The 23,094-nt window shown below is 49.8% G+C and overlaps 2 protein-coding genes across 2 annotated transcripts in view; both read left to right on the top strand.

Annotated features, from left to right (window-relative positions):
- tbc1d24 (TBC1 domain family, member 24) overlaps positions 1-1,663 on the top strand; it is a 14,630-nt gene extending 12,967 nt beyond the window's left edge. Inside the window, exon 9 of the mRNA XM_083688018.1 lies at positions 1-1,663. This exon is cut by the window's left edge and continues 892 nt beyond it. The gene's annotated coding sequence lies outside the window, so the exon portion shown is untranslated.
- Positions 1,664-8,412: 6,749 nt separating this feature from the next.
- Positions 8,413-21,055, top strand: atp6v0cb (ATPase H+ transporting V0 subunit cb). The gene is made up of 3 exons (XM_083687906.1): positions 8,413-8,671; positions 18,594-18,777; positions 19,644-21,055. The coding sequence occupies exons 1-3, from the start codon at positions 8,599-8,601 to the stop codon at positions 19,846-19,848; spliced, it is 462 nt and encodes a 153-aa protein (XP_083544032.1). The 5' UTR covers positions 8,413-8,598; the 3' UTR covers positions 19,849-21,055.
- The last annotated feature ends 2,039 nt before the right edge of the window (positions 21,056-23,094 follow it).

The following is a 23,094-nucleotide window of genomic DNA, read 5'->3' as shown; positions in this document are numbered from 1 at the left end:
GGTATCTCCTCTCTCTGGTACAGGGGAGGCTGGTGGAGGTAGAAATCGGAGGACGGGCTCATTGTAATGCATGGAACGGAATTACATGCATTACAATGAGCCCGTCCTCCAATTTCTGCCTCCACCAGCCTCCCCTGCTCTGGTCTTTTACTACAGGGCCCCTCTGAAAAGAGGAGATGATCTCAGGAGGTTTAATCCTGTCACCACGGTTTCAAACACATGATCAATAATTGATTGATGAACTAATTGTCCAGAGATTCCACTTCCGGTCGCTGGTTCGAGAGGCAGGAAGATGTCCAGCAGTGGTCCTGTATTTAAACACCCCTGTACTTAAGCAACTTGTTTATCTCCCATCTATTGATCAGCCTGTTTATCTATTGATCAACCTGTTTATCTATTGGTCAACCTGTTAATCTAATGGTCAAACTGTTAATCTATTGATCCATCCGTGTTCATTTGTGCAATCTCGTTCTGCACCAAAAACCGCCAAAGTCGTATCTACCTAGTTAGCGTTATTAATATTTAAACCAACATGAGCCGGCCGCCGCTCTGCGTCCAAACACCGTCTGGCGTGTGTCACGTGACCGTCTGTGTGGTGAAGAAGAGTGTTGTTTGAAGGCAGCAGAGTCCGAGGCCTCGTCTGTGTCCCTGTCCCCCTAGACGCTTGGGTAGCAGGGGAGGCTGGTGGAGGTAGAAAATCGGAGGAATGGAACGATGCGTTACAATGAGCCCCGTCCTCCGATTTCTACCTCCACCAGCCTCCCCGGTCATGTCGATGAGAAAGAATTGGATCAAGATGGTGGTACGTCCAGCTGGCAATCTGATTGGCTAGGTGGGATGTCCGCCATCTTTTTTGTGCCGATCCAAGTCCTCTCAGATCAGTACAGGTGTCCAGGGTTAGGCTTAGAGAGGGACTAGGGCTTGGTTCTAGAACGGGCCTAAGTGGAGCAGTCAGAGCATGTGTTGTGTTGTGGTTGGTTAAACGTTGTTGTGGCCCCTTTCTCTCATTGGACATATCTGGATGTTCTCAACCATTAGACTGGAATTATCCTAATTCTAATATTCTAATTTCGTATCAGATTATCTGTGGTGCTTTCGGGTGATATTTGTGTAAACGTGTTCTAGTGTGGCTGTTCCCATTGGCTGCGTTCCAGACTCTGCAAAGCCGTCTTGCTGCACAGATCGACCACCCGTCTGTTTTTGACCACGTCTGCGTTGCAGTCGGGCTGCGCAGCGCAGCAGACGGCTCCCTGGCTGCAGAGTACATCGCTATAGCATGTTCCAGTTAACTCATTCAGTGCCGAGGGTGAATAAAGTCGCCCAAACTGTCAACATCCTAGAGTGCCACGGGTGACTTTATTCACCAGAAATGCATCAATGATTTTGTAGCCAATCAGAGTGTTGCTAGGTAAATACCACATAGAACACTTGGCTCTCTAGGTGGGGAGGGTTCCGGAACTCTTTGGCAGTTGGTGGGTTAATGTCCTCAAAGAGGTGGTTGGTTGTACAGCAGCTGCCATGGCAACGTCTGGACGTTGGTAACTGTCGTGTTTAACCCATCTAGGAGGTTTGAGATCGAAGGACGGCTTTGCAAACATTCTGGAACTCGGCCATTCCCCCTTCAGCTGTACCCCCAGGTCTGTCTGCTGAAGTAACACTGAGGGACCCCCTATGTACTGGGAGACCCCCTATGTACTGGGAGACCCCCTATGTACTGGGAGACCCCCTGTGTACTGGGAGACCTCTATGGGATAGGTGGTGATAGAGGGTCTCCCAGTACATAGGGGGTCTCCCAGTACATAGGGGGTCTCCCAGTACATAGAGGGTCCCCTATCCCATAGAGGGTCTCCCAGTACATAGGGGGTCTCCCAGTACATAGGGGGTCTCCCAGTACATAGAGGGTCTCCCAGTACATAGAGGGTATGGGTATAGACCTCTACAGGAGAGGGGGACCCTGTATGGGATGGAGGGTCTACCAGTACATAGAGGGTCTCCTATGTGAATATTGTTGTCTGAATGTTTTATATTGGTTGTGTGTGACCGTGTCCATCAGCTGAGATGAAGAACAAATGTTGTCTCGTTATGGTTCAGAATCTGTGGTGAAGATATGTGTAAGAAATGCAGTCTCTCTCTCTCTCTCTCTCTCCCCCTCTCTCTCTCTCTCTCTCTCTCTGTCTCTCTCTTTCTCTCCCCTTCTCTGTCTCTCTCTCTCTCTCTCCGTCTGTCTGTCTCTCTCTCTCTGTCTGTGTCTCTCTCTCTCTGTCTCTCTCTTTCTCTCCCCTTCTCTGTCTCTCTCTCTCTCTCTCTCTCTCTGTCTGTCTGTCTCTCTATCTCTGTCTCTCTCCCTCTCTCTCTCTCTCTCGTATCCGTCCCTCAATATCATTTTAAAGTCCAGAAACCGCTGCGTTGGGTGGAGATGTTGTGTTGACCAGCTGTTGATTGAATATCAGTGTTTGTTGAAGAATCCAGTCCTCCAGTGACGTATCGCTTATGAATCAACAGATCAAATGTATCAAACATGTGAAATTAAAACACTTTGGATCAAGTGAAACCTGTCATGGTTTATTGTTTAACAGTGATTGGATTTCAGTTTCAACTTCTTCATTATTTCTCTCTCTCCCTCCCTCTCTTTCTCTCCCTCCCTCTCTCTCTCTCTGAGCAGAGGGGGGTAGTTGCAGTTCAGAGGATCCTAGTTCTCATACAGACGTGTCAGATGCCTTTCCCCATCAGCTGACTGACCTCTGACCTTCAGCCCCATCCCTACCATCAGCACTGACCCACCCTGCTCAGACTATTATTGTCTGTGTCCCTCTCAGATAGGAAGACATTTATTGAAATAGTCTGACCAAAAAGCCCTTTGATCATAACATTGTACCATCTAGATGATAAGACGTATTCTCTGTCATGTGGGTTATTTCTGGTCAGGTGGTGCGTGTTGTTATGCAGGGATTGTAATTGGAAGTGATTATGGTTCAAAGTCCATCGGATTCTTAAGGTCTCTCATATGATTCGTTACCTATTATCTAGAGACACCTGGATACAATGTTGTCGTCGTTTTTGCAGCCTTGCAGTGTAAAAGGCAACGAATGAATAAATGACAACAGTCCTACGACGGTGCAGTGATTTTGGTCGGTAGAAACCACGTGATGTTGAAAACCCGTCTCACCACATCGTTTACGAACGCAAATGATTGATTCACAAACCGCAAGCGTACAGGATATTAAATGTGCCTATTCTTCTGATAAATAGCTCAGATATCCGTCATCCGCTAATGCATTTCATTGAAGGTATATGAATGAATATGATTCGGTGATGTTCTCTCATCATTGCTGTCCCCATACATTACGATGCACTTAAAGGTCCCCGGGGAGAAAATATGTCCGAAGCTCGCAGAAGCAGCTTACATCTCGATATTTATAATGTCATTTCTATAACCTATCTTTCTCAATGACACTGCAGCATCGTGGTTAACTGGAATGCACCGTCAGATAAAGGACTAGTCATCATACGACGATCACCGAGCAGGGTCTATTTTCTGTGTTCTAGTCTGTCTACTATGTGCATGACTACGTTCTGCATGACTGGAAAATCCAGTTGGGTAGAAAGGAAGAAGTTATAATCTCCGTTGTAGGTTCTGTTCCTCACGGTTTCAAGATACCAGATATGATAGTCAGCTACAACTGCTGTTGTTGAGGTGGCACAGTCATTCTGCAATAGGAAGTGGGGAGATCTCATATTTTGAAATACCAGATATCAGCAAATTCAGGAACAGAGAGAAGGAGAGAGAGACAGACACAGACCATTTCAGGACACAGACCATTTCAGGAGGAAGAAAGAGCATTTTTGCAATACCTCTACCTCCAACTGCCAGTACAATATAAAACACCTCATTTTAAAGCCTTCCATTTTAACTAATGGAATCAATGAAACCTCCAGCCTGTACATACGCATCACATTCTCAATCAACTCGAAAAGAGAAAGAGAGACACAATCTTATGGTGCTCCAACACATCCATAGGTAATAATAATAATAATAGTAATACATGTATTTTGTGTAGTGCTCAGTACACAAAGACACTACATTCCATGGAGAGAACAATAATAGATAGATACATTAAAGTAAAACAAAAGCACAGTCAATAAAAACAACAATACAAATTGTTCAAGATTAAAAGCAAGTTTAAAAAGATGGGTTTGAAATGGGCAGTAAAGTAGCACAGTAACTAACACACACACTCTGCACACACACACTCTGCACACACACACACACACACTCTGCACACACACTCTGAACACACACACACACACACTCTGAACACACACACACACACACACTCTGAACACACACTCGGAACACACACTCTGAACACACACTCTGCACACACACTCTGAACACACACTCTGAACACACACACACACACACACACACACTCTGAACACACACTCTGAACACACACTCTGAACACACGGCTATTTATAGCTCCTCCAGTGGGCGTTGGTCGAGTGCAGCTCCTGAAAATCAACGTTTCCTGTGGTAACCAGTAAGATGCTTATGTGTTAAACCCTACACTGAGTGTGTGTGTGTGTGTGTGTGTGTGTGTGTGTGTGTGTGTGTGTGTGTGTGTGTGTGTGTGTGTGTGTGTGTGTGTGTGCGTGTCCAGCCCACTAGAGGATGAGGGATTATCTTTTCAAGCCAAAGAGGGTCTGGACGGCCAGATATTGTTTTGGCTTAGAGAGTGAGAGAGAGAGAGAGAGAGAGAGAGAGAGAGAGAGACAGAGAGAGAGAGAGAGAGAGAGAGACACACACACAATGTTACTGGTGTGCTTCTGCTTTTGATTAATACATGGATGGATGGATGGATGGATGGATGGATGGATGGATGGACGCCTGTTGATTTTGAAGGATTGCAACACAAATCTGACTTGTGTTGAAAAATCTAATTTTTCGATATCACAAATAAAGATTCTGGTGTGTGGATCTCAGACTCCTTGAATACATTAAACATTTCTATTCTAAGACATTGACTGAAATGCTTCTGTGCAGATAAAAAAAAAAAAAAAAAAACCTTGAAGATGAAGTATCTCTCTGTCAGACACATGAATGAAATATTTGAGTAGGCGGACATTATTCGGTCTTGAAAGGATTTCTCCAGGCCCGGGGGGACTGTAGGACTGCACGGAGGGGTCTCCTTTTCTGTTTGCATTCTGACACCAAGCCTAGTGTGGGCCTAATGCCAAACCGGAGAAGCTTAGCTCTCCTGTTTCCTTCCTTTCTAGATCCTCCCAGGGGAGTCCAGCTGGCGATAGACCTGGGGGAAGTCCTTGTCGACAGACTCTGACCTCAGCAGGTAAACCTCAGCAGGTTTAGCCACCCCCAGTGTGGGTACTAGTCCGACACTAAGACACACCCACCCACCCACCTGACGGACACAACGCTGGTCCTGTCTCTGGTGTTATAGTATCATATACTGTCTCTTGTTTCACACATGCAGGTAAAATATGACCATCTTTTGCCAGTGGTTCACGGACCAAACGCACAGACATTGAACAACGCTCATGGTTGGGGGTTTGATTGCTGCTGGGACCATATATACTGAAATGTATGCACTCACTGCAATGTAAGTCGCTTTGGATAAAAGCGTCAGCTAAATGGCATATATTGTTATATCATTTGCGAACTAGTGCATCTATCAGACTGAGAACAGGGGTCAGTTTCCCACAAGCTTCTTTGGTAAAGTAATACTTGATATGTTTTGAATGCCCAGGGGCCTCTCCTCTCCTAGAGTTCTTCATTTAGCAAGTTTAGTTTTTTTTATGAACAGAAGATTGACCTGCAAACATGGATTGTACAATTGTTTCTATCTCATGGATTTGAGGCGGGGTTGTCAGGAGACATTAAGTACTATTTAAGCCACATAGCTGTTGGGAAACTGACCCCTGGTCATTTTGAGTCATGTCCTTGTGAGGATCTCTCACTTGGTTTCCTCTTTCAGGAGTTCCCCGTTTCCATACAACAAGAGGGGAGGCCGTTCCTCATTCCGTTCCAGGCATTACAATGAGCCCGTCCTCCGATTTCTACCTCCACCAGCCTCCCCTGGCCTCTACTATCAGAGACTGTGGCTGTGTGGATGTATGGGTCATACATTATTGAGTGGCAGGCTAGTGTGGATGTTGAAATATCTCTGTGTCGCTCAAGGACAGAAGTATCCCTCTGATCTTTACTGTCTGTTTACCACACACAGTCTATTCACAGAGGAAACGACAATGTATGAATGTAGTACAACTCCTCTGGCGCTGTCTATGTACAGAGGGATCATGTAGGAGTGTTTTGTAAGGGGGACAGTGTGCAGTGACAACTATGGCTGTTGAGTAGGAATCCCAGGTGAATCGTCATAGTAACAAGTGAAGAGGCTTTGGTGCTCAAACAGCAACACTGTTACAGCAGCCCAGCCATAATGGAGAGGCTTCCTCCTTCAGCTCCTCAAACTTCCCAGAATCCCATTCCTGGAACCATAACCACTCAGTCGCCACGGTGACAGAACGAGAGAGACAGAGAGAGAGAGAGGGAGAGAGAGAGGGAGAGAGACAGAGAGAGAGGGAGAGAGAGAGGGAGAGAGACAGAGAGAGACAGAGAGAGAGGGAGAGCTAAGATCACCTCTATTCTAGCATGACCTTTATATCCTCCATGTGTCTCTCCCAGTTCACACGCTTGCACATTCATACACAGCACACAACCACCTATGTCAGAGTTCTGCAGCCTGATAGGCTGGTTCTGAAACGCGGCAGGCAGGGGGAGGATGCTGACGGAGGCAGGGGCAGCAGCGATACTGTAGGACAGGGTATAGCTGTGATGCTGGTGAAGACATTTCACCATGCGTGAAGGGGCTTTGCAGTGGCGTGGTGGGGGAGGGGTCCCTCTGCCTGCCTGCCTGTCTGTCTGCCTGTCTGTCTGCCTGACAGCCTGTCTGCCTGCCTGCCTGTCTGCCTGCCTGCCTGCCTTCTGTCTGCCTTCTGTCTGCCTGCCTGCCTGTCTGCCTGCCTGCCTGTCTGCCAGCCTGCCTGTCTGTCTGTCTGCCTGCCTGCCTGCCTGCCTGCCTGCCTGCCTGCCTGCCTGTCTGTCTGTCTGTCTGTCTGCCTGCCTGTCTGCCTGCCTGCCTGCCTGGGAGATGTAGAAGGGGTGAATGGAGGGATGGATGGAGAGAGGAGGAGGAGGAGGAGGAGGGGGAGGAGGGGGAGGAGGGGGACACACTGCACTATCTCTCTCTGTGACTCACACACTTCGTCACTCCCATGCATGCTTCTGTCCCAGGCTCTCTCTCTCTTTTTCTCTATCTCTCTCCCTCCCCCTCCCTTCCTCCCTATCTCTCTCTCTCCCCCTCCCCCTCCCTTCCTCCCTATCTCTCTCTCTGCGCTTGCTGGGAGCTATACAGTGGGGATTCTCGGTTGGTTCCCTCCTTCCCTCCCCCACCCACCCACCACACAAGATCACAGTCCCTCACACCCACAGTCCACATCCCTGCTGCATACCACAGCCAGCTGGAACCCTCTGCCACACGCTCGTATCAAGGTGCAAATTGCAGAAATGAAGTTGAGAGAATTCTTGGACAGATTTGTCCATTTTGGACTGGTGTCAGTGTGACCGTGTGCAAAATAATCACGTACAAATTGCATTATTTCAAATGCATTATGTAGCCTACGCTGTTATGTAATTCATCAGTCAATATCAAATTCTTAATGAAACCAGGATTTATTGAGCGCAACTAAAAAAAACAAAAAAAACTGTGTTTGATAAAATGACATTTGCTTTGATGTGTGATTTTGAAAAAAAATAAAAATGGCTTATTCCTCTAGATTTTCAAGGAGAAAGGCTTTTAAAATGTAGAGCATCCCCACCCTTCTCCCTCTCCCCCATCCTCCCATCCTCCCATCCTCATCCTCCCATCCTCCCATCCTCCCTCTCCCCCATCCTCCCATCCTCTCATCCTCCCTCTCCCCCATCCTCCCATCCTCCCATCCTCATCCTCCCATCCTCCCTCTCCCCCATCCTCCCATCCTCCCTCTCCCCCATCCTCCCATCCTCCCTCTCCCCCATCCTCCCATCCCGGTTCTGGAGGAGAGGAGACGCCGGGACATCAAAGGAAAGCCTGCAGCGGAACACACCAAGCGCCTTCAAAACGGGGGATGACCTTCAAAACACAACACTAGGAAAGCCTCGATAAACCACTGTCTTTGCGCCCATTACATAAAACACAATTATAATTGATTATTTCTTATTTTATGTATATGTTATATGCAGCAGTGCATTGTGAATAGCGCGCCTTCTCTGCGCCCCCCTCCACCCCGTCGGTGATGGGTACTGTCCGGACGGCCAGTCAGGTGATATTTTCCGCGTCGCCATTTTGTGCTGCTGCGCCGGTATTTATCTGCCGCGTCGTGACTCGTCCGGTTACTCACTGCTAGTTAGCTGCTCTTTAGCGTCCCCGCTGTACCCATTTACAACGAACGACCGTGGCCGTCGGTAGCTTTGAAGTAAGCCGTTAACGGAAACATAGCAATAGCCATTTTGTATTCTATTTAGTTTTTTTATTGTGAGCAAGAATGTCGTCCGAAAGCCCCGAGTACTCTCCGTTCTTCGCAGTGATGGGTGCCTCTGCGGCGATGGTCTTCAGCGGTAATTATCTCACCTTGAATTCGCTTACATTCAACATTTGTCAATGACTGTTTTGGGGTTATTTACTGTTTCGCATTCAAACCGTTTGTTTCCATTCAGGATATGTCATCTGTCAAATGTTCAATAGGTGTTGTTTGTTGCGAAGGCGAGCGGCCAACCTTGGTGCCTCAGCCTGAAACCAGCTAACCCTTTAGCGGGTAAGCTAACTAGCCCAAGCCGAGCCGTCGCTGGGTGTCGGCGGTGTCTCGTCGGCCCAGCTGGCCCGGGTAGGTGCCCAGCTGGCCCGGGTAGGTGCCCAGCTGGCCCGGGTAGGTGCCCAGCTGGCCCGGGTAGGTGCCCAGCTGGCCCGGGTAGGTGCCCGGTAGGTCTTCTGCGTAGTAACCGTGTACTTCGCCGAAGCCAAAACCTGCCTTCATGTGTTTTCTCACTGAACCACTATAATTCTCCCCGCGTTGATGCAGCTGTGTGGCCGGAGCTAGTGGAGCTAGTGGAGCTAGCTGGCGGAGCGGAGCGGGGATGAAGGGATCCATGATGGATCGGGTTTTTCAGCCAGTGACGTTGACTGGCTACATCTAGGTAGCTGGCTAATCTCGTCGGCAACCGTAAACTAGTAAACTGCTATTGAGTAATATAGTATTGTTTTATATGGATATATTTGAAGTCATTTGAGTGCTTCAGTAGCTGTCATTGCGCCGTTGACATTCTGCGCTTTACGACCTGCGCCATCTGCTCCGTCCTGGTCTGAACGGAGAGGATGTGGCGTTTCTGTTGAGTCGTGATTATCGCAGCGATGTGGAGATGTAGACTCGTTAGAACTGGTAGTCTGTCTATTTCTACACCATTGACACCAGCTGGGTAATTAGGACTGTTTTCATCCACGTCGCTCCTCTGCGAACAGTTGTGTGTAAATTGAGGTGACAGGAACGAGTCGTTTCAGAGGACAGAAGTGGGCTTGTGAGCCAACCGAGGCGTGGAGGATGTTGGATAATCCTGGAGTATTTTATTACAACAGAAAACGGCTCAAGACTTCCTTGTTTGATAGAGAATGACATTCACACGAGATCACATGACGAGCACATGATTAGTCTTCTGATTCATGTCCAGAGTGGCAGCAGGAACCAACTCACACGTCTTTACACACGATGCCAGCTGGAAACTAACCTCATGAATTGTCATTTAGCATCTGGAGAGTCCTTTGCATGTGACATGCAGCCTATTAGCACGGTCATGTGAAGTGAGTGTGAGGAGGCGTAGAGGACAGTCCTGAGGCTGGCTGGATGGCGGCAGGGACGCGGTGAGGGTCATGTGAGAATGGAGACCTGGGATTCCAGGGGTCGTTGAAGCTCAGGAGGGAGGAGAGGGAGGCAGGGACGTACTGGGATGGATAGAAACCTTGTTCTTGTTTTCCACCTCTATTTCGACCCATTTAAATGTATTTCTAAGTGCTTGTCCCACAGAAACCATCACCACCGTTGTGCCAATGTTCAAGGATCAATGATTGTCACACCTGATCTATGAGACTGTGATTAACCATTAAAACAGGACCGTTTATCAGAGGTTTGAATACAGTTTAATTGATTACTGTGGTCCTCTTGGATCACGGTATGGTTTACATGTAGCAGAGCTGAACGTGGAACTGAAGCAGATCGTAACAGGAAATCGACATGCTGCTAAGCATCACATTATGGTGGGCTGACCCGGTGGTCATGTGAGTCACGCTGCCTGGCCGGGGGGCTCGTATGTGGCAGGAATCAGGACGGCTCTTTCTAACGCATGGAATGAGGAACGGTATCAGACGTGTGTGTGTGATGCATTCATTCCATTCCATGCATTTTAACGAGCCCGTCCTCCAATTCCTGCCTCCCCTGACATGAAGCGATGCCTCTGCCTATAGAGGCCCTGTACTGGGGGTGGGGGTGGTGGTGGTGGGGATACATGCATGCATGCATACATACTGTACTGGGGGTGGTGGTGGTAGGGATACATACATACTGTACTGGTGGTGGTGGTAGGGATACATACATACTGTACTGGTGGTGGTGGGGATACATACATACTGTACTGGTGGTGGTGGTAGGGATACATACATACATACATACTGTACTGGGGGTGGTGGTGGTAGGGATACATACATACTGTACTGGGGGTGGTGGTGGTAGGGATACATACATACTGTACTGGTGGTGGTAGGGATACATACATACTGTACTGGTGGTGGTGGTAGGGATACATACATACATACATACTGTACTGGGGGTGGTGGTGGTAGGGATACATACATACTGTACTGGTGGTGGTGGTGGTGGGGATACATACATACTGTACTGGTGGTGGTGGTAGGGATACATACATACTGTACTGGTGGTGGTGGTAGGGATACATACATACTGTACTGGTGGTAGGGATACATACATACATACATACTGTACTGGTGGTAGGGATACATACATACATACTGTACTGGTGGTGGTGGTAGGGATACATACATACATACTGTACTGGTGGTAGGGATACATACATACATACTGTACTGGTGGTAGGGATACATACATACATACTGTACTGGTGGTGGTGGTGGTGGTAGGGATACATACATACTGTACTGGTGGTGGTGGTGGTGGTGGTAGGGATACATACATACTGTACTGGTGGTGGTGGTGGTGGTGGTAGGGATACATGCTCCTCCCACTACTGGGTTGGTACAGCAGAAGCAATTCCTCCTAGCCCCTCCTAGCCCTCCCTCTTGCCACTCCTGGGGAGAACGTTTGCCTGCTACATTGAGTGCTGCTCAGTGAGCCTACTTGTACACCAGGGGAGGCTGGTGGAGGTAGAAATTGGAGGACGGGCTCATTGTAAAGCATGGAACGGAATCACTGAGGAAGGTGACTGAACCACAGGGCCCAGTTATCACACGTTAAACCTCCCCTCCCCCTCACCTTACAGGTGTTAGGACAGGTGTGTCTGTACCTCACCCCCCCGGCAGGGCGCGTTCCTGTCAGGTAGGACTGATGGGAGGTGTAGGGAACTGAAGCTTGGCTCTGATAGGCTGGATGTTCAGTCTGGGACTAGAGCAGGCTAGATGTGGTGTGTTGAGGCGAGTCCCTCCTGCTTTGGTACCCATGCGTTTAACACACTAGAAATGGATGCATCCAGGGAGCTGACAGCAGGCTAGCTTGAGGCTAACTAACACAGCTTGGGCCCTGTTTGCTCTGTTTAGCGGTTAGCTCTGTTAGCGCAGCGCGAGCCTTGGCCAGTGTGGAAGCTCAGAGAGGTAGCGTTAGCTGTTAGCCTAACCCCTGTGGCTAACCGTGGGTGTGATCTGTGATGGGAGCCTTGAGTGACAGATGGGGGAATTAGCCAGCTGGGAGGCTAGGGCTTGGTGGTGGTGGTGGTGGCACCCAGGGGAGAGATGGGGTGGAGGGGGTGGGACAGACGGACGGACTGAAGATTCATACCCAGCAACATTAAGCATCTTACAAGGAAGTCACTTACAGGAAATGGTGGCTTGCCATCTGGTGATGTCACTGACTGAGCCTGCCACTGATGCACAGGGCCACGCCCCCTCTGGGAGGTTGAAGGAGCTGAGCTGAATGGGAACGTCCTGGTTGCTTTTCCTTGGGAGAAATGGAGAAATGGCATTTTGATTGTTGTAGATTTAGGTCGCCGTCTCGCAGAGTAGGATTACGCGTGGCCTCGTAGCAGAATGCTGACCGAAACGTGATAAAGATTGTGTAAAGCAATCTGTGAATAATATCACACGCAGGCACACACACACACACACACAGGCAGGCACACACACAGGAGCATGCACACACAGGCGCACAGGGACACACGCACATGCCTACTCTGACCTCATCATTTCAGCAGTGCTATTGTAGCCTAGATGTTTGTTGTCCGACTGTAGGCGTCTTTTTAAACTACTTTTAATCTTTAACAGTTGTTGTTTTTTTTTTGTTTTTTTTACTGACTGTGCTCTTGTTAGATTTTTTATTTATCCATATATTCTTGTTCTTAGTGGAACGTCGTGTCTTAAGTACTGAGAAAAGAGCCATACAAAAGAAATGCAGTATTATTATTTTAGTTCCCAGCCACCCTTGCATGCTTCCTTCCTGGTGTTGAGGCTCCTAGTGAGGCATGTCTGCTCACCAGACACAGTGACTAGTTTACCAGACACAGTGACTAGTTTAACTATCCATGTATACGGCCTCTTGTCTCTAGAACAGACAGACAGCCTCATCAACAGCCTAATCAATAGCCTGTCATTTGATAACAAACAGCTGGTGGTTAGGTTTCATTGGGAGTGGTAGAGATGGCAGTTGTGGTATTGGCAGTCTGGTGGTCTGTGGCTCCAAGCCCAGCCTGCCTAGGCTCTGGTTGACAGGCAGAGCAGGGGGTCCCTGTGTCAGGCCCAGTCTACACAAGCCTTGTGGCACCAGCTTTACCGTACAAGTCTTGTTGAATAACATGACACTGCAGTAAAACAACTAACATGTGGTATGATTATTATGATAGTGGCTGTCTACATGATTGTCTTTAAAGATTGGCATTACACGTGTTGTTCAGGTACAGAAACACGGAAGGATTGTTGTCAGGCTGTGTAGAGTGTAACAGGCTGTCTGCAGAGGGAAAGCCATTATTCCAATGAAGGTCACATGAATTGCTTTTGACCCCTTATTTCATTCCTTCACCCACAAGCAGCCCCACCGTATGTGTGAAGAGTCCTAGATGAGACCCAGCTGAAGCCTATGGATAGTTAGATGGACGATAGTATCTATAACTATCTGTCATCTGTCGTCCTAGCCTATAGTGCGTTTCCCTACCTTGTAAACCTCTGGAGACTGTGTTTCTGGAGCAGGTGCAGCTGGCCAATGATGTGTAAGGACAGGCCCGTCCGCAGCCACGTTCATCAGAGGACGTTAACCCACCGGCTGCCCAGGTGCTCCAGAACCCTCACCCCCCAGAGAGCCTGGTGTTCTATGGGGTGTCTACCTAGCAACGACACTCTCGATTGGCCACAAAATTAAGCGTCATAATTCATGCATTTCTGGTGAATGAAGTCACACTTGGCACTCTAGAATGTTGACAATCCGGGCGACTTCATTCACCCTCGGCCCTGGACGAGCTCATGTTCCTCACGGTAGCTCTCGTTTTGTTGTGTAACAGTGCAGAAAATGACGGTCCAGATGTCTTATGTTGTCATTGTTGAGGCTGAGCCACAACAAGCTAATTCTCCCAAATAGCCCATTTATCTACAGGCCGTTTCCTATTAATAATAGAGTAGGTCCTGGTCTAGTGTCTGTTCCTCTGGACCAGCTCAGCCCATTGGATGCTGCTTTCGTCACGACGGTGCCTCTGCGTGGCGGGGAGTCACATGGGCCAGGCGGAGGGTTACATGGGCGTGCTGTAACCATAATGAATATTCCTGGAGAATAAAGGAATGAGAGCTGTACCTCAGCGGAGGATTAGGATTAACGGGCCCTGCCTTCAGTGTGCCTCCACCGCCGCCCTTCAACGCCACGTTTAATCTGCACAGTCTAGCCTGTTTACAGGAGGGCGCCTGGCTCTGCCTCCAACCTCTGCTCCCTGGAGGCTGGTTCCTCCCAAGGTTTCTTCCCCACTAGAGCCTTGGTCTGTGTTGAGGGTGTCTAGGCGTGGTTCTGGGAGTAGGCCACCCTGTAAGGCTGCCCTGTGATGAGTACTACTTGGGGAAGGTGCTGGTGTAGCCTACACAATGCAGTTTGAGTGATTGACAGCCCTGGGCCCTGGCGTCCTGCAGCTCGGGAGGGGAGGGTAGTACGGGAGGGTAGAGGGGGATGGTGGTACAGGAGGGTAGAGGGGAGGTAGGCTGACTAGCTGCACGGGTGTGTGCGTGTGTGTGTGTGCGCGGGCGTCAGCGCCAGCTGTTCAGAGAGGCTCTTTATGCTGAAGACGGAGGTCGTCAGAACAAGCCCCTCTGGTCAGAGGAAGCTGGGGTCTTAGTGGCTGTTGGATTAAAGGGGCACAGAACCATACATGTTTAGGATTTCTATTTATAGAAAGGAGATGGAGGAGATTATTTTATAAATGGGTGTTTATTAGGAGTTTTAGTTATGGATTGGATGTAGGCTGGACTCTTGGTCTCTGGGACACTGTAGTAACACAGGTCCTCCCTCCAGGATCTGTTAACTCCTTCAGTGCCGAGGGTGAATGAAGTCGCCCAAACTGACAACATTCTATTGTGCCAAGGGTGACTTCATTCACCAGAAATGCATGAATTATAATGCCTAATTTTGTAGCCAATCAAAGTGTTGTTGCTAGGTAAACACCACAAAACACGTCATTTCAGCAGAAAGCAAACAAGTCTTTTTTAAAACAATTTTTTTTTACAAAATTGTATGTTTTTAGGGCATTTCTGCTTTATTGGGACAGAGACAGTAGAGACTGACAGGAAGGATGGGTGAGAGAGGAGGGATGACATGCAGGACAGGTCGAGGGTCGGAATCGAACCAGGAACCCTGCGACCATGTGGCAAGAGCACCAGTGTGCCACGCCACTAAGCGCCCCCAACAGGTTGTTTTGAGTAACGCGGTACTTCCTGGTGCCCCTTGGTTTTAGACAGTGTGCCTGTTGAGACTTTCTGAATCAGCTGGATGGTTGGCAAGGTTACGGAGCGGAGCCAGGGGCCGTTTAACGGGAGACGGAGCTGATAACACGGGAGTCGTCCTCTTCCTTCCTTTATAAGGCTGGAGTGATTTGACCTTGTACTGATGCCATCACTCTGGTTTTAAGTGGAGAGAGGGGGAGAGGGGGATGGAGAGAGGGATGGGGGGGAGGGGCTTATGGCTGGCTGCCATGTGCACATTTAAGGATTGGCTAGGCCACGCCTCGTCCTCCTCCTAGTGCCATCTGTCACTTACTGTTAGAAATGCATCTTTCTTTCCTTCTTCCTCCCCTCTTTCTGGTTGTGTTCACTGATGTACCCTGGCAGGATGGGTCAGGGCCACAGAGGGACGGGCCTGCTGCCACCTATCCTCATATTACGTCGGGGAGGGAGGGGGGAGGAGGAGGGGGGAGGGAGGAGGAGGAGGGAGGAGGAGGAGGAGGAGGAGGAGGGAGGTAGGTAGGTAGGTATAGGAATGGGGTCAGAGCCTCTCAGAGACTGTTGGAGACCAACAGACACTGCCTTCATACCTGGAGGCCTACACACACACACACACTCTCTCACTCTAGAACACATGTATGGATGGAGGCTGTCACTTCCTATTGACCTGAGGCTGTATGCACAGAGCAAGACGCACACACACACACCAGGCAGGCAGGCAAGGGTCCCCTGAGGCCGGGGGAGGGGGACACCCCCCCCCCCCCCACACACACACACACACACTAGTTGCTAGTCTAATCAGGCAGCCAATAGGATCCATAGAGGATAGGATGTCAATATTTGACTGAATGGAGTCTCTAACCGTTTTCTGTTCCAGTGATTCCTTCCCATGTGAACAACCGTGACCTGCAGCGTGTCAGAACTCAGGCCAGGGAGATGGAGGCTGATGTTCGTGTTGCTGCCAGACAGATGAACTTTATCCACCATTAATACATGATCTGACCTTGTCCAACGTCCTGCTGCACCAGGCAGAGATCAGGAGTGGGTGGATGGATGCTGTGGAGGCAGAGAGACAGGCAGGCAGAGAGAGAGACAGGCAGGCAGAGAGACAGGCAGGCAGAGAGACAGGCAGGCAGAGAGACAGGCAGGCAGAGAGACAGGCAGGCAGAGAGACAGGCAGGCAGAGAGACAGGCAGGCAGAGAGACAGGCAGGCAGAGAGACAGGCAGGCAGAGAGACAGGCAGGCAGAGAGACAGGCAGGCAGAGAGACAGGCAGGCAGAGAGACAGGCAGGCAGAGAGACAGGCAGGCAGAGAGACAGGCAGGCAGAGAGACAGGCAGGCAGAGAGACAGGCAGGCAGAGAGGTGATATAATGGATGCTCTGGTTTGGTTGGTAACTGGCCATCTCAGGGCTGTCAGTTTGGTTTGCTGTGCTCTCGCTGTGGGTGATGGGACACACACACACACACACACACACACACACACACACACACACACACACACACACACACACACACACACACACACACACACACACTGTCAGCTGATGTGGGGGAACTCTCGCCAAACCAGCCTGCCTATGATTCACGGCAAGCTCGCCCTGGTGTGTGTGTGTGTGTGTCTCTCTCCGTTAATCATAGATTGTTTTACCCAGGAGCCACTTCATTGCCCAGATCCTCCGCTACTGAAAGAATTCAGCCAGTCGTCCAATGGGATGCTCTTATTTTAAGACAGGCACGTCCAGCAGACTGTTTAATTTTAATGCTGTTTTTTTGGGGCGTTTCTGCTTTATTAGGATGGACAGTAGAGACGGACAGGGAGGACAGGGACAATAGAGACGGATAGGGAGGACAGGGACAGTAGAGACAGACAGGGAGGACAGGGACAGTAGAGACGGACAGGGAGGACAGGGACAGAAGAGACGGACAGGGAGGACAGGGACAGTAGAGACGGATAGGGAGGACAGGGACAGTAGAGACGGACAGGGAGGACAGGGACAGAAGAGACTCACTGTAGAGACGGACAGGGAGGACAGGGACAGTAGAGACAGACAGGGAGGACAGGGACAGAAGAGACGGACAGGGACAGAAGAGACTGACTGTAGAGACGGACAGGGAGGAGGGATGACATGCAGGACGTGTGGAGGGTCGGGGTGGAACCAGAACCTTGTGGTTACGTGGTATGAACATTAGTCTGCTACGCCACTAAGCACCCAACCATGTTTAATTTTTAAACACACCCAGGACTCAACAACAGTATTTGAATGGGTTGTCTATTTTAAGATGGTAGTGAAACATTCGTAGTAGCTTTTAGAAGAGTATTGATTTATTTTGTCGTCCCCCGTTATATGCTGCGGTTGGTCTGGTCCTCTGTGCTCTCTCCCCCCCTGCAGACTGGGATCTCTGTGATGTCACTGGCACCCCCCCCCCCCCCCCCCCCCCCCCCTCTCTCTGTGTCGTCACACACACACTGCCCTGGCCAGCAGCCTGCTGACTCAGCAATCTGCAGCATCTCAATTACATTAGGTGCTTCTGGTTAGTCCACCTCTGAAACTGGCCCGGTGGGATGGCAGGTTCTGTTCCTGTCCTGTCTTATCAGGCGTGACGTCAGATTCTGTTCTGTCTAGTAGATTGTGTTCCTGTCCTGTACTTGTGGTTCTATGATACCCAGCCACAGGTGTTAAGTCAGATTCTGTGTGAGATGTGTGTTTTCTGATCCTGTTCCACTGGTTCAGAGTGTTCAGTGATGCAACTCTGGTGTAACTCTGTGATGTCACACTACCAGGGAGCAGGAGGGAGGAGAGGAGGGATAGGAGGGGGGGGGGGAGAGAAGAGGAGGAGGAAGAAGGACTGAGTGATTTAGAACACTGCAGTCAGTCCACCAGAGCCAGGAACACTCAGTGTAATTGAAGCTATGAAGGGGTTAAACCCCATTGATTCCCTATTGGCTGCATCCCCCTGGAGGGGAAGGATGATGAACGCGTAGCTGAGAGAGGAACCCAGGGAGCTAGTATCAGCTGTTAGGCTGGCTAGTATGACGGTGTGTGTCGGAGGGTTTCACCAAGCTGAGTTTCCTGGATGTGGTCACAGGATGGTGACCTGGGACTCCATCTCCATCTTAGTTCCTCTTCAGGATGTTCAATCCTGTCATCTACACTGATCTGGACACTTGTCTAACTCTCCTCTCTCCTCTCCTCCACCCTCCTCCTCCTCCTCTCCCCCTCTTCTCTCCTCTCCTCCACCCTCCTCCTCCTCTCCCCCTCTTCTCTCCTCCACCCCTTCCTCCTCCACCTTCTTCCTCCTCTCCTCCACCCCTTCCTCCTCCTCCTCTCCTCTCCTCCAGCCTTGGGAGCGGCCTATGGCACGGCTAAGAGTGGGACGGGCATCGCCGCCATGTCTGTGATGCGGCCAGAGCTCATCATGAAGTCCATCATCCCCGTGGTCATGGCTGGCATCATCGCCATCTACGGCCTGGTGGTAGCGGTGCTGATCGCCAACAACATCAGCGAGAAGGTCACCCTCTACAAGTATGTACAGGACCCTAGACCCTAGTCCCACTAGACCCTGAACCCTGACCCCTAGTCCCACTAGACCCTACCCCTCTACAAGTATGTACAAGACCCTAGACCCTAGTCCCACTAGACCCTACCCCTCTACAAGTATGTACAGGACCCTAGACCCACTAGACCCTAGACCCTAGCTCCTAGACCCTAGTCCCACAAGACCCTAGACCCTAGTCCCACTAGACCCTAGACCCTAGTCCCACTAGACCCTAGTCCCACTAGACCCTAGACCCTAGTCCCACTAGACCCTAGTCCCACTAGACCCTAGACCCTAGCACCTAGACCTGTAAAGTTATCTAACCCTCCCAGTACGAGTCTCAGACCAGCCCCTAGTCCTGACCAGCCTCTTTAAAGGCTGCATCTGTCACCCTACATACTCTAGCCTCTACTCCCCCTCCTCCCTAGACATGAGAATCTAGGAGAGTTGGCTGGCCTTTGATTTCTACCTCCATCAGCCTCCCCTGCTGAGCAAGATGTCACCCTATAAATGAGTCTGACTCACTTACAGTACCCTGGCCCCTCCCTGGCCCCTGGCCCCTCCCTAGCCCCTGGCCCCTCCCTAGCCCCGGGCCCCTCCCTAGCCCCGGGCCCCTGGCCCCTCCCTAGCCCCTGGCCCCTCCCTAGCCCCTGGCCCCTCCCTAGCCCCTGGCCCCTCCCTGGCCCCTCCCTAGCCCCTGGCCCCTCCCTAGCCCCGGGCCCCTGGCCCCTCCCTGGCCCCTCCTCCCTGTGTAGATCTGAGAGGGTTGGAAGGAGGTTTGTTGTCCATGCTAACTCTCTATGATACTGTCCTTATATTGACTAGACCTGTTTAACCTCTCGTCCTCCTGCAGGAGTTTCCTCCACCTGGGAGCAGGGCTGAGCGTGGGCTTGAGTGGGCTGGCAGCCGGCTTTGCCATCGGCATCGTGGGTGATGCAGGCGTGCGGGGAACAGCCCAGCAGCCGAGGCTCTTCGTGGGGATGATCCTCATCCTGATCTTCGCCGAGGTCCTGGGGCTCTATGGTCTCATCGTGGCCCTCATCCTCTCCACGAAATAAACCACAACTTCACCAAAACCTGTCCTCTCTGTGTCGCTGCTGGAGAAAAAAAATAATACAACAGGAAAAAAAAATTAAATTTCTTGACATAAAAAAAAAAAAAAAAGATGAAAGTTTAAAAAAAAAAAAGAAAAAAAAAAAAGTGACGAATGTGGATTATAATAATTATATAATGAAAAATGGCTCCGTAAAAATATGGTCTTATCTCTCTACGATGTGTACAGTTGTCCCGATTTGATAGTCAACTTCTTGTAAATGCGCAATGTAGTGATTTGTCTGTCCTGTGTGTGTTAAACAATTGTATGAAGATTCCCCCCCTCCCCCTCCCCCACTGGGTTTCAGGCCTTCAGACTAGGCAGGGGGGGGGAAGCCTCCCCAAAGCTTCTTAGCACTTAGATCACCTCCGGCTGTTTAACCAACATGCATTAAGCTTGGTCCTGGACCAGATCACTCCCAATGGGGATCTCCACTGAAGATGCTGTTTAGTCCAGGATGTAAGGCTTAATCTGTCAGGACCTGGGTTAGTCTGTGTCTAGGACCTGGGTTAGTCTGTGTCCAGGACCTGGGTTAGTCTGTGTCCAGGAGAGCGTCCCATTACCTCCTTGGTGAGGGATGACCTCAGTGCTGCAGAGCTTTGAGGAGACTCCTCCCCCCCCGCAGGTTGCTGATTGATCGCTGGTCTTCTAGAGCTGACCAATAGGCCTTCACTTCCTGGTTTGGTCCGGGAGGCTCAATCACACGAGTTCTGCGTTGTTGAGGATCCGTTGTAAAGAAAACGAATCAGATGTGTATGGACTAGCAGCTTTGTTATTCTTTTTTGTTTCTGTTTTCCACTGATTTTTATTTATAAAAGCATTGTTCATGAAACTGTTTTAAATGGAGCAACAGTCTTTAATTCCCCCCCCCCCCCATGATATATATATATACAGACATACATACATATTATAAATATCTATATATAGATAGATTTATGCACTGTGGGTTAATTGTGAAACGTAAGTGGTTGGAATTCCTCTGGATGTATGTTTACTTGGTTAAATTAAGATTGCCTTTAGTGAGAACGAGTGGGAGTTCTGTGTGTAACTGTGTTTTAATCATTACGCAAAACCTTCTCAAACACGTCAATGTTTCCTGTAGTACCGCTGTTTGATTGCATTAAAGATGTGTGTGCCCAGTGTTGGGTCTCACAAGTGTAATTTCCAAAAACCTCCATCTTCTCTCTCCAACTTCTTCATCACCACCCTCCTCTTCCTCACCCCCTCCTCTTCACAGCCACGTTTCTGCCATTAAACATGCATGGAGTCTGCTTGAACTTGGGGTCGAAGGTTAAGAAGCGGTGGATCTTCTATTGTGACGCCAGTCTGAAACCCAGACGACCAGCTGGGGTCTAGTTGGGTACTGGGGTCTAGTTGGGTACTGGGGTCTAGTTGACTACTGGGGTCTAGTCGGGTACTGGGGTCTAGTCGGGTACTGGGGTCTAGTCGGCTACTGGGGTCTAGTCGGCTACTGGGGTCTAGTCGGCTACTGGGGTCTAGTCGGCTACTGGGGTCTAGTCGGGTACTGGGGTCTAGTCGGGTACTGGGGTCTAGTTGGCTACTGGGGTCTAGTCGGGTACTGGGGTCTAGTTGGCTACTGGGGTCTAGTCGGGTACTGGGGTCTAGTTGGCTACTGGGGTCTAGTTGGCTACTGGGGTCTAGTTGGCTACTGGGGTCTAGTTGGCTGCTGCGGTGTTAGTGGTGATTAAGGTCCCATCAGATCTCCAGGCCCAGTGCTTAACGTTCCATCAGGATCAGAATGCTGATTTTGCGATCCAGGATCAGATCTAAATGGATGATTTTGTGTAGTATAGGGGAAACCAGCCAGATCGATCTGATCCTCGATAGCAAAATCAAGAATGTAAATGTTTGTAAATACAGGGCCTCCTCCAGAGAACAATATCACACAAACTAGCCAACTTGATGTCAAGTAATGAATATCTGGTTTAAAAGCTGAACTTTAATATTTGTTTTAATATATTAATTTAATATCAGGAGTGTCAAGTAGTCAATTACCCTGACTACCGCTTGTTGTTCTAACATCTGTAATTATTCCAGAACATTCCGTGGAGGTAGGTGTCTTATTCACTCATCCTGCCTTCTGAAACAGGGCCCTGGTTTAGTTCACCAGACCAGATCATTCATTCATTTAGACACAGTGAGATCAGTTTCAGTGTGAATGAGTCAGTCCCTGGCAGGTTCAACATCACACAGTCACATGTTCAATGTCCTGCAGTTCAGACGTGCAGCAGGAATACAGAGGCTTCAGGTCCATGTTGAGATTAGAAAAAAAGCCTTTTTATTATATAACAATAATTACAGCTCACTCAAGACAGCACATGATACATTTGATAACAATAATTACTGGAAATTAAGAAATGAAATACATCTCAGTGGATTCGATGATGATTCTGAGTGCATTTGAAATGGTTGTTGTGTCATCAGGAGACAGACATGGCATACTGTAGCCTTCTCTTAACGGTCAGGAACACCACTCTTCCCCTCCCTCCCTCCCCTCCCCCCCTCCCCTCCCCCCCTCCCTCTCAGAGATCTAATTAGGTTAATTAAAGTCATTGAATAATGGAACATGTAGAATAAGCAAGCAGCTGCTCAGGAACCCACAGCAGCCGACGCTGGAGATGATCCACTCACTGGAGGGTCCGGAGGCTCAGTTAACGCTGAAATTCAAGGATTTTAACAGCAACAACAACTTTACTTCCTGAACCCAAGTTCCCGTGGGGTCCCCTCCCTCCCTCCCTCCCCCACTGGGAGCTGGTCATTCACACAGCAACATTACGCAGCGGTGTCCAGTGTGTGTGTGTGTGTGTGTGTGTGTGTGTGTGTGTGTGTGTGTGTGGTAGAGCCTGGGAGTATCTATCTTTCTAGAATCACACTAATGGACAGTTCTACTGTCACTATACCATACTAGCAGAGCAGGAGAGCAATCTCTCTCTCCCTCCCTCCCCCTCCATACCCTTCTCTCTCTCCCCCTCCCCCCTCTCTCTCCCTCCCCCTCCATACCCTTCTCTCTCTCCCCCTCCCCCTCCATACCCTTCTCTCCCTCCCCCCTCTCTCTCCCTCCCCCTCCATACCCTTCTCTCTCTCCCCCTCCCCCCTCTCTCTCTCTCCCCTCCCCCTCCATACCCTTCTCTCTCTCCCCCTCCCCCCTCTCTCTCTCTCCCCTCCCCCCTCTCTCTCCCTCCCCCTCCAT

This window comes from Argentina silus (assembly GCF_951799395.1).
Source record: "Argentina silus genome assembly, chromosome: 16".
NCBI classification, from domain to species: domain Eukaryota; kingdom Metazoa; phylum Chordata; class Actinopteri; order Argentiniformes; family Argentinidae; genus Argentina; species Argentina silus.
This window is presented reverse-complemented; position numbering and strand designations above follow the sequence as displayed.

Bases quoted from the DNA above. Each gene is read 5' to 3' on its own strand.
- atp6v0cb (XM_083687906.1), top strand. From the start codon at position 8,599: ATGTCGTCCGAAAGCCCCGAGTACTCTCCGTTCTTCGCAGTGATGGGT. The intron at 8,672-18,593 runs GTAATTATCTCA...CCTCTCCTCCAG, and splicing joins TGCGGCGATGGTCTTCAGCG to CCTTGGGAGCGGCCTATGGC. The intron at 18,778-19,643 runs GTATGTACAGGA...GTCCTCCTGCAG, and splicing joins GAGAAGGTCACCCTCTACAA to GAGTTTCCTCCACCTGGGAG.